Source organism: Schistocerca serialis, chromosome 2 (genome assembly GCF_023864345.2).
Source record: "Schistocerca serialis cubense isolate TAMUIC-IGC-003099 chromosome 2, iqSchSeri2.2, whole genome shotgun sequence".
NCBI lineage: Eukaryota > Metazoa > Arthropoda > Insecta > Orthoptera > Acrididae > Schistocerca > Schistocerca serialis.
Window position 1 is genome coordinate 300,260,194 of NC_064639.1, and position 12,196 is coordinate 300,272,389.

Consider the following 12,196-nt stretch of genomic DNA (forward strand, 5'->3'; position numbering starts at 1 on the left):
AGTCCATGTCCTGGGAGCACATTAGCATCTCCAGAAATGTTTGAGTGGTAAAGTCCATGGCTAACATTCAGTATGATAGATCAATGTGTTCACACACTCTCACAATCTGTTAACATACATTAAAAATCTGTGTACTATTATCATCTACCTAATGTTCCAATGAAAGAGCGCTCTCAATTATAATCACAAGAACAGGTTCATGGTGTTGGCATTAAAGAAAATCTGTGGCTCACTGCATACATTAATGTTTATTTCAGACTGCTTACGAATATTGTTTTGTTAACTTTTATATTGTGAATAACAGGACAGGTGGTAATGATATGTTATTTTGATGGACTGTGACTTGAAAGACAATTAAGCCCACTACCACTAAGTATTGAACTTCTGTTAATCAACTGTTGTGATTACTGTCCTGGGAGTGCATTAAGCGGACAGTAAACTAGTGTTAGGTACAAGGGAACTGTGTAATAATGACATGAATGGACTGTGTAGACTTGCTACTGATGAATGCTGCTTATAGCATAGAAAGGTAAGGTCGCTTTACTTGGTTGTTTAATGGCATTACTTGGAAGAAAATTAGGACAGTTTCTGCTAAATTAACCATTGGAACAACACTCTAAGAGTTTTTAATTGGCGGAGACTGCCCATCACTTCGTAAGACTATGTGGAATTGTAAAAAATTTAACCTAAGCATTTTGTGTTTGTCATTAAACTGTGTGACCATCAACAAAAAGCAATTTCTGATTATGAGACTTCAGTTCTGCAGACGCCTCTAAGAAACTTCAAACTGCTTAAGAAAAATACACATTATTATGCAATTTATGTAACTGAACACTGACACACTTGTAATTATTTTTGGTTGAAGTTGAGCAAACACAACAGTCTTCCTTGTGAGATAGGGCTCTTTTCAAAATCAATGATTTTCCTTGGAGAATAAAAATTCCAAATGATTTCTTTGGTTTACAGGAACACATTTTTCAAAAAAAAATTATGTTTTATTCACAGTGTTAGAGTGACTGACTCATTGCTTGCTAGAATTGAATGACCACAAAAATTATAGCACATTAAACTAAATGAATACTCTGTAGAGGCATCAAAAGCTTAGTGATTTTTCACTCTTTACGTTACTGCTTCACTAGTTTCATGTTGTAATGTGTCGGTTAGAAGGCAGTTTCATCTTTGTGGCTTTCTTTTAAATTACTTATTCAAAATTTTTGCTCTTCCAGGCATACTGGCTGTTATTTCGTCACATTTAGTAGTGTCTCTGAAATAGGATGTAACAATAGTGCACAGTTGACTTCTCTGGCAATTTGCATCACAGCCTGATGCCAAACTTGGATCTCCCTCTTTCACAGAGTATCTGAAACAAATTTGATTAATGCAGAATTATTTTTAAAAACATGTAATTTAGGGACAAGGTATGAAGGTAACATCAGAATTCATTGGTTAAATAGCACACTAACTGATGAAAATGTGCTTTATATACCAATTTAGGAACATGGTTTTTGCAACATGATAACAGTATTGTTGTTGACAACTTTAAAACCAAAGTAAATGTGATTATGGATCAATAACTTATACAGTGAAATACACTACATCTACATCTACATGACTACTCTGCAATTCACATTTAAGTGCTTGGCAGAGGGTTCATCGAACCACAATCATACTATCTCTCTACCATTCCACTCCCGAACATCGCGCGGGAAAAACAAACACATAAACCTTTCTGTTTGAGCTCTGAGTTTTCTTCTTTAATTTGGTGATCATTCCTACCTATGTAGGTTGGGCTCAACAAAATATTTTCGCACTCGGAAGAGAAAGATGGTGACTGAAATTTCGTAAATAGATCTCGCCGCGACAAAAAACGTCTTTGCTTTAATGACTTCCATCCCAACTCGCGTATCATATCTGCCACACTCTCTCCCCTACTACGTGATAATACAAAATGAGCTGCCCTTTTTGCACCCTTTCGATGTCCTCCATCAATCCCACCTGGTAAGGATCCCACACTGCACAGCAATATTCTAACAGAGGACGAACGAGTGTAGTGTAACCTGTCTCTTTAGTGGACTTGTTGCATCTTCTAAGTGTCCTGCCAATGAAACACAACCTATGGCTCACCTTCCCCATAATATTATCTATGTGGTCTTTCCAACTGAAGTTGTTCATAATTTTAACACCCAGGTACTTAGTTGAATTGACAGCCTTGAGAATTGTACTATTTATCGAGTAATCGAATTCCAACGGATTTCTTTTGGAACTCATGTGGATCACCTCACACTTTTTGTTATTTAGCGTCAACTGCCACCTACCACACCATACAGCAATCTTTTCTAAATCACTTTGCAACTGATACTGGTCTTTGGATGATCTTACTAGACGGTAAATTAGAGCATCATCTGCGAACAACCTAAGAGAACTGCTCAGGTTGTCACCCAGGTCATTGATGTAGATCAGGAACAGCAGAGGTCCCAGGATGCTTCCCTGGGGAACACCTGATATCACTTCAGTTTTACTCGATGATTTGCCGTCTATTACTATGAACTGCGACCTTCCTGACATGAAATCATGTATCCACTCGCACAACTGAGACAATACCCCATAGGCCCGCAGCTTGATTAGAAGTCGCTTGTGAGGAACAGTGTCAAAAGCTTTCCGGAAATCTAGAAATATGGAAACAACTTGAGATCCCCTGTTGATAGCGGCCATTACTTCGTGCGAATAAAGAGCTAGCTGTGTTGCACAAGAACGATGTTTTCTGAAACCATGCTGATTACGTATCAATAGATCATTCCCTTCAAGGTGATTCATAATGTTTGAATACAGTATATGCTCCAAAACTCTACTGCAAACCGACGTCAATGATATAGGTCTGTAGTTCGATGGATTGATCCTACTTGACCAATAACTAGGTTACCTTCTGTTTCAAAGAAAACTTAGAAGGACAAAGACAACACATTTACAATACTTTTCTTTGATATGCTTGTTGTTGAACTGAACTAGTAATACCATTAAAAATATTACCTTATTCTCTCAGAAACTAGTAATATTTCTCAGAGGCAAAAAACTAAAATGGTAACCAGTACCTTTATGCAAATGATGGGATGATGAGCTTCTGGGCTGTTATGTTAAAGATTACAATTATTGAGACAATTCATTGGAAGTCAAATTAGCATTTTGACTGCTTGTATCTCAGATCAAACATTTTCAGTTATCTTTTTTCACACTTCCTCATTTCTTTTCCTAATTGTAAAAATATGTGTTTAACACATTAGCCGTACATCAATAATAAAATTACAAGAAGAGGAAAGTGTGTTTTATAATAAGTAACCAGCTGCTATTAAATTAGTATGAGGTCCATACAGATGTAAGAAAAACAAAACATTAAAAGGTTAACACTTGAGAAGGAGTGAGTACAGTCTAACGCTACTTTGATATGACAAGGTTTACTTTAAGATGACTTATGGATGGCAGAATAAAATAGCAGTGCTATAAACATAAGAAACATGCTTCTTACAGAGAACATTTTCTATGTGTTGCGGGAAATACCTCTCCATAATTGTTGCAAACTGGGTGAGTTTCTAGAAGCTTATAGTGACCAACAACCAAAATCTGTTTGTCTCAATAAGTTAATAAAATTAGGCCTCGAGTTGGGAGTGGTACAACACTTACTCAAGACAGGTAGCAACCAAACAATGAAGTGAGCAGTATGAGGGATTCAAAAGACAGCATATCATTAACTATATTATATCAAAATGTCTAGGGTCTAATTAGTATGATTGCTGAACTAGATGTGCTTTTGATGGATCAATTAAAGGTTCAAATGGCTCTGAGCACTATGGAACTTAACATCTCAGGTCAGCAGTCCCCTAGAACTTAGATCTACTTAAACCTAACTAACCTAAGGGCATCATACACATCCATGCCCGAGGCAGGATTCGAACCTGCGACCGTAGCGGTCATGCAGTTCCAGACTGAGGCACCTAGAACCACTCGGCCACCAGCGGCCGGCTGATCAATTAAAGGATATTTCAGTTTTATGTATAAGTGAGCACTGGCTAAAAGAAAACCAAACTTGTACAGCCAGAATAACAGTGTGGCGGCAGCACCGTCCAACGCACGAAGGGCTGAACTACGGCACTGCCGACACAAACAGGGGCAGCTGTACTGTTACGCAGATTTCGGCAACGGTGCCTCGCACACTGGACCGCACGGAAACAAAGCAGGCGGCCAGTGCAAGCTAGTCGACGTGACGTGAAACACGTCTCCCAGTTCTTCCGCCGCGGACCACGTGCGTCGAGTCAACGTGACTCCGCCGTAAATGCGTACTCGCGGTCGTAAGCACAGTCGCCGTTAAAGTGTCTTTTGCTCCTTTGTGGATGTTATGGTGCCTCCGGTCGTGCCAGGAGCAGAACATTCTGTGACGTGCCCTTCTGTCTCGCTCGGTCCATGCGGTCGCGCCACGGCTCATCACTGGAGTGTACACACTCCGAGATCGGTGATCGAGCCATGCTGCCAGTGCAACGCACCTGTATAGACAGACATTAGCGAAGAATGTTATTTGTCATTTATTGTAACAGTAGGAAAAATAAATGTGTCCTGTCCCGAAACCGCTTTAGTCGTTTATTGCCACAAAGCCTCTCCCTTGAGCATAGTGCGTGGGTGCGGCGATAAAGCCAGTTCACTGCACATGAGCGACTGTAAGCGGAGATACAACACGTTCCCGCTTCACTGGTGACCCCGACGTGATCTGAGGCTAAAAGAACACGTGGTGACGAACGTTCGTCGGTACGAGAGATGTGGAAGCGTGAGTAGGGTTGCGCAAATATGCCTGCGCCGAACAGTGGTCCGTAGTAAAAATTTTTTTTAACTAACTTTTTTTGTATTGTTTTTGTGCGCATATGTTTTGATCACGGACTGCTTAGTGTTATAATTTTTTTCGTGTGTTACCCTTGTCGTGTTATTTTCACTGTGTACTTTCCTCTTGTACGAGGATTCGACTCTGAACTAAGATGGCAACACTAGAGGAGTTGCAAAAGACCATTGAAGAACTGCTCGCATGCAACACGAGGCTAGAGAGTGAGCTACAGGCACGGACTACACGCAGCTACAGACAGCTCAGGACAATGTTGGCACGCAAATCCCCGCCACACCGACGCCTCCTACGACCGCCGGAATGCCGACAAGTGCTGGACGGGCATTGATCAGGCTGCCTCCCTTTTGGCCGCGCGACCCTCTAATGTGGTTCAGCCAGGTTGAGGCGGTATTTATGAGCAACCACGTGACCTGCGACCTGGCGAAATTTGGGCACGTAGTGAGCCAGCTGGACCAGAACTATGCGGCCAAAGTGCAGGATATAATCACCGCCCCGCCAACACAGTCAAGCTACAAACGGCTCAAGGAAGAGCTGATCCGGCGGATTTCGTCATCAGAGGAACAGCGAATGCACCAACTGCTGCGGCAAGAGGAATGCGGCGATCGGAGGCCCTCGCAGTTCCTGCACCACTTGCAGAGCCTCGCGCAGTCTGATATGGTGCCAGATTCGCTGGGTGCGCAGCCTCCCAGCTCAGGTGCAGGCAGTGATAGCCGCACAGACGGAGATGAAGCTGGACGCTGTCGCTAACTTGGCCGACAGGGTGCACGAAGTGCTGCTGCGGCAGCTTACGACTCCGTCCCCCCACCTCCGTGGCGGCAAGCACCTCCCACACCCCCATCGGATGCCAACCTGCACCAGCTAGTGCAAAACTTGACCGCACAGGTGGCAGCTCTCTTGACGCAAGTCGACCAGTTGGCGCACTCGCAGCAAGAGGGCAGCACGTGCTACAGCGGCATCAGACGGGGTGACAGGCGGCGAGGCTCGCGCAGCCGGCAACGCAGCAACAGCCACTCCAATGGTACCCTGCCGACGTCACAGCACGTGCAAAGTGGCTACTGCTGGTACCACGCCCACTTCGGCAACGAAGCAACCAGGTGCTGCGCAACTTGCTCGCACCCAAACGCCAGCTGTGACCAGACCTAGGCGCACCCAGCTGCAATATGATATCGAAGTGTCTGTTTGTTGCGGAACGGGGGCAGGCGTGAGGTACCTCATCGACACGGTTTCGAACCTCTCGATATTCCCCCGTTCTATGTTACGAGGCCGCAGGCGGGCTGAGGCACTCTGCCTTACAGCGACGAACAATTCCGCTATTAAAACTTACGGCACACACAGCCGCAGTATAGATCTAGGCCTATGGCACACGTTCTCATGGACTTTTACCGTGGCCGACGTCAATGAGCCGATCCTGGGCGCAGACTTTCTCGGCCACTACGGGCTGCCAGCCGACATCTCAAACGACCAGCTCATTGACGCCACAACGAATTTAAAGATAGCGGGACAGCGCCAGCAGGCTGCATACTACAGCGTTAAACCCGTGAAGTGCCCCGGACCGTACGCTAACATTCTTGAGCAATTCCCTGACCTCACCCGCACAGCCGGTGCACCGAGAGACATCAAACATTCGACGGTGCACCACATAATAACCACACCCGGACCCCCCACATTGTGTCGCCCACGTCGACTCGCGCCGGACAGACTCACAGCAGCAAAGGCAGAGTTCGAGGCCATGCTGCGGCAAGGCATCGTGCGACCATCGAGCAGCCCACGGTCATCGGCGTTGCGTTTAGTGCCCAAAAAAGACAATTCGTGGCGCCCGTGTGGGGACTATCGCACCCTTAATTCGCGAACGGTGCCGGACCGATACCCTGTCCCACACCTTCAAGACTTCAGCTACGCCTTGGCGGGCTGCGCGGTGTTCAGCAAGATTGACTGCGCAAAGGCATACACCCAAATTCCGGTGGCGCCCGAAGACATCGAAAAAACAGCCATCGTAACGCCCTTTGGGCTTTTCGAAAGCCTGTTTATGACTTTCGGTCTTCGGAATGCTGCCCAGACTTGGCAATGGTTCCTGGATGGCGTCTTGCGAAGCTTGCCATTTTGCTTCGCATACCTCGATAACATCCTGGTGTATTCCAAGTCGCCCAAACTCCACCGCCGCCACTTAACAACCGTCTTTCAGCGCCTGAGTGAAGCCGACATCATTATTATCCCTGCTAAATTCGAGTTTGGTGTGACGGAAATCGAGTTCCTTGGCCATTTAATTACACCCACCGGATTGACACCGCTACCGGAGAAAGTGAGGGCAATACTGAACATGCCTCGTCCACAGACGCACAGAGAATTACGACGTTACCTCGGCATGTTGAACTTTTATCGTCGACACCTGCCCAACGCCACAACCGTGCAAGAGCCGCTGACTAAGGCGTTACAAGGTCCTACCTCAAAAGGAAAGACCCTCATGAATTGGACAGACGCAATGGAGCAGAGCTTCACGGACTCAAAAAGGAATCTCGTGGAAGCGACGCTGCTCGCGCACCCGGTACATGACGCGGACTTAGCTGTAGTCATGGACGCCAGCCAGGCCGCCATCGGCGCAGCGTTACAACAGCGCGTCGGCGGGAGTTGGCAGCCTCTCGGTTTTTTCTCTAAAAAGCTTCCCGATTCGCAACATGCTTGGAGCGCTTATGACTGAGAGTTGCTTGCGGTGTACCCAGCGGTGAAATACTTCCGACCGTCCATAGAAGCCCGACAATTCGTCATTTTCACCGACCACAAACCCATTACACACACGTTCGAGAACAACCACACTAAGTGTTCACCGCGCCAACTCCAGCAGTTAGAGTATGTGTCGCAATTCACGACTGACATTCGACACATTTCGGGGATAGACACTATCGTCGCCGATTGTTTGTCCCGAGCGTGTGCCGTTATTTCACGACCCCGTGAACTTTGAGGACATGGCCCAAGTACAGGAGAGTGACAAAGAACTGCACCGCTTCCGTCACGACACTTCCAGCAGCCTGCAACTGGAGCTGGTGCCTGTCCCCAGCTCCGCACGGAAGATTTGGTGTGACACCTCAACTGGCACGCACCGACCGTTCCTCCCGGAGAAATTCCGGTGCAGTGCCTTCGACCATGTCCACGGAGTGTCACACACCGGCACCAACACCACTGTGACGCTCGTGGCTGCGCGTTTCATCTGGCCCGGGCTTCGGAAGGACTGTCACGAATTGGCGCGCACTTCCACTGCATGTCAGTGCGCCAAAGTCGGGAGGCACACCCACGCACCCGTGGGCACCTTCCCGGACGCGACACGCCGATTTGCGCACGTTCACGTGGACCTCGTCGGCCAGCTTCCTCTCTCACAAGGCAAGCGGTACCTCCTAACTATGGTGGACCGCTTCACTCGCTGGCCGGAAGCAACGCCCGTCACGGACGTCACAGCCGAGACCGTCGCCATCGCATTCGTCGACACCTGGGTGGCATGCTTCGGATGTCCCAGTCACGTGTCAACTGATCGCGGCCGCCAGTTTGACTGCGCGTTGTTCACGCATGTCGCCAGACTGTGTGGCACCCGGTTACACAGGACAACCAGCTACCATCCGGCGTCGAATGGCATGGTCGAACGGTTCCACAGGACTCTCAAAGCTGCTCTAACCTGCCACGACACCTCATGGCCAGAGGTGCTTCCACTGGTGCTGCTTGGCCTGCGAGTCACGCCGAAGGAGGAGATCGGCGCGTCACCTGCCGACCTCGTTTACGGGAAATCTCTGACAATCCCCGGCGATTTTGTCGAAGATGTAAGACTCCCACGCGACGCCGTGGCACCCACTCTGGTGGAACGTCTGCGCAGTCACATGGCCGGCCTCCGAGCACATGCACCGACGCGGCATGGCACTGGGAAGATATTCGTCCACGCCGACCTGCAGCACTGCACGCACGTCGTGTTGCGTACCGACGCAGTACGGCCACCTCTCCGACCGCCCTACAGTGGACCGCACCGCGTGATCGCCCGAGGAGACAAAACGCTGGTCATCGAGTGCAACGGAAAGCCGTCGACAGTGTCAGTCGACCGCGTCAAACCAGCCTACGTCTTGCCCACTCCATCAGCCATGCATTTCTTCGACCCTGCAGAAGATCTGATCACGGTCGACACTCCCTCTGGCAGCGGTCAGACGGAACCCGCACCCGGAGCCGCCGGTGACGCACAGCTGCAGCCTGCTGTCATCACGCCGCCACGTGCGCCTCCCACCACCACGCCCAGGCAGCTGGTATGGCCACCTGGACTGCGCCCACCACAGGCGCCCCCACCACAGCTGCCAGCGGACTACGTCACGCGCACCGACCGCCGCGTCCGATTCAAACGGCCGTGCTGTGTCGCCAGCGCGCCACGACACCCAAACCGGAAATCACGCTCCTGAGCCGCCGAATGCCGTCAGAATTCGGCGCCCACGAGCCGCCATCCGCTGTAGAGACCCGACCTCCAGCTGCAAGTGCCTTCGGCCGGTAACTCCAGTCGAGCCCCCGGACACCGTCTCCTGCGTTTGTCACAGCTCCTGGACCCGCGTTCACGTCGTTTGCCTCTGCCGTGTCGGGCGTTGAGGCCGGATCGGCATCCGCACCAGCTTACCACATTTGCTTCGCTGTCAAGCTCCGGACATTGCGCTCCACACCGCCCGGCTTGTCCGTAGCAGCTCCCGGACCCGTGTTCGAGTTCTGACGGTACCGCACTCGCGCAAGCGCCTTCGACACGTCACCACCAATGATCTGCAATGCACGCCTTCACGCGCATCGCTACGGACAGTCGCAGCCAGTGCCTGCTGCCGCTGTCACTAGCCGCCAGCGCAAGGACATGCCCAGCGCACACTCGCCGGTCCGGCGCGCTGACGTCACGGGCTGCCGCCCTTCTGAAGCCGACTAACCCCCACCAAAGCTGACGCACTGCCATCACGCAGCGCGCGAACTTTAAACACACGCGCCCCACCGAACGATCGCCGCATTTTCGCAGCTACGGAGCTCCTCTCTCCAAGGGGGGATCAGTGTGGCGGCAGCACCACCCAACGCACAAAGGGCTGAACTATGGCACTGCCGACACAAGTAGGGGCAGCTGTACCGTTATGCAGAATTTTGGCAATGGTGCGTCGTACACCGGACCGCACGGGAACAAAGCAGGCGGCCAGTGCGAGTTAGTCGACGCGACGCGAAACACGTCTCCCAGTTCTTCCGCCGCGAACCACGTGCGTCGAGTCAACGTGACTCCACCGTAAATGCATACGCGTGGTCGTAAGCGCAGTCGCCATTAAAGTGTCTTTCGCTCCTTCGTGGACATTACGGCACCTCTGGTCGCGCCAGGAGCAGAACATTCTGTGACGCGGCCTTTTGTCTCGCTCGGTCCACGCGGTCACGCCACGGCTCGTCACTGGAGTGTACACACTCCGGGATCGGTGATCGTGCCGTGCCGCCAGTGCAATGCACCTGTATAGACAGACATTAGCGAAGAATGTTATTTGTCATTTATTGTAACGGTAGGAAGTAACAGTACAGCTGCATGTAGCAATATTCTGTCAATGGTCATCACCACAGTATTGTTGTGTTCTCTGTACTTTCCCAGTATGCAGGAAGTGGGGGGCGTGGGGGGAGGGGGGGGGGGGGTTGGCATGTATAAACACAATCCTTAATATACTCTCAAAGGAGAAAGCGACAAGGCATTAGCTAAGGTGACCTACAAGGCCAAGGGAACAAACAACGTGGAAGTTTGTCATTTAGGTAGCGATTAACACTGATGCTTCAATGAGGGGCTATCCCATCTTGTTCTTTTCCATAATTCCTTCAGAATGTACTCTGTGCCATTGTAACAGATAAACGTCTTACATTTCCAACACACAAAAACTCCTTTCTTACTTTATTGCCATTTTGTCCAGGCACTGCACTTGCAACGCCAACAGATGGCCACAATGCAACTGGGCGAGTTCACAGTTCTACTCATGCACTTATCATATTTATACATTTAATACTTCAGAAAATGTAAAACTTTGAAAATGAAAGACTCATTTGTAGTAGTACAGTATATGAAAAGATATTAAAAAATGAATACATTTTTATTAATAGGAAATATAGTGAGAAAATCATAGAAATGAAACACACACATCAACATCAACAGTTTAGGCTAAGAAAGATATGGAAAAAAGGGAAACAAAAGTAACAAAATTTAATAAAACTAAAAACTGTGAAAAATGTGCCTCATTAGGTGCATTTATAACATTGCATACTGTAGTTACACATTTAATTTCTTTTAGATTGTCAGTTATCTCCACATACTTGGCCAACAGGAGACGTGTTTTTCAAATACATCAGATTTTGGCTCACTGTGTTATGTTCTCTATCACTAATCTAGAAAATGGCATATTCAGCTTACCCATAGTATTGCTGTATGATCTCAGGAGTCTCAGCCATTCGATGGACTAATTTGTCCAATTCAGTCAAATTCATAGACTCCACACCATAAGCTTCTCGGAAAGAGTAAAGTTTGTACCATTTAGGCTCAGTATTTGGGTCAAGGTTGGCTTCAGTAAGATTAAACATCCAAGAAGTGTAATCCACAACAGCCTGTATTTGAGATGAAAAATTTTACTACAGTCTGCATACTTACAATTCTTTAGTTTTTTTTAAATATCTTAAATGCTTTTGAGATTGACTCTGTCCTTTTTTAATTAATTAGAGCAAAATACAAACATGTAAAGGTAATACAAAAATTATAGACTACAAAAATAATAGGTTTTTCTTGTTACTGTTTATAATGGGAAAAAGCTTCAGACATTTTTAATAGCTAAGCAGGTAACATGGATGAAAAATAGCAGATAAGCAGTTTACTGAAACTCAAAGTAACAGTAACAACTGTTTGAATTGCTCAGCAAAACAATAAATTTTGGAAAAGTGTGTTAAATGCTTATTGTTATATCTTTACTGTAGTTTTATGTGCATAGTTTGGGAGAATGAATCAAGTGAGTTAGTGAGGAATGTGAAGCGAATGTTGATGATATGTCCATTAGCCTGCAGCAGGCATGCGATGAGAGGATCTCTTCCTCATTGTTAACAGTTATTAACAGGCCAAGCATGTAAACTGTGTCACTAGTTGTCATTGTTTCTTCAAGTTGTCAGGGCAAAAATAATTGAGAGAATGCATTAAGATTTTTTTTTTACCAAAAGGAGCCTTTCAATTATTTGAATCAAGCTATTGTAGGGAATAATACTTTAATTGCTGACAGGGAAGCAAGCTATCAGTCTTAATTGAGTATGAATGTGTCAGAAAAGATA

The 12,196-nt window shown here is 47.6% G+C and overlaps 1 protein-coding gene across 1 annotated transcript in view; it reads right to left on the reverse strand.

Moving 5' to 3' along the window:
- Nucleotides 1-1,012: 1,012 nt before the first annotated feature.
- LOC126457072 (sphingomyelin phosphodiesterase-like) overlaps nt 1,013-12,196 on the reverse strand; it is a 163,162-nt gene continuing 151,978 nt past the window's right edge. The window contains exons 10-11 of the mRNA XM_050093072.1: nt 11,298-11,488; nt 1,013-1,360 (exon numbers count right to left, since the gene is read on the reverse strand). Coding sequence (XP_049949029.1) covers nt 1,198-1,360; nt 11,298-11,488 — 354 coding nt within the window. The 3' untranslated portion in view covers nt 1,013-1,197. The remainder of the gene's footprint in view (nt 1,361-11,297; nt 11,489-12,196) is intronic.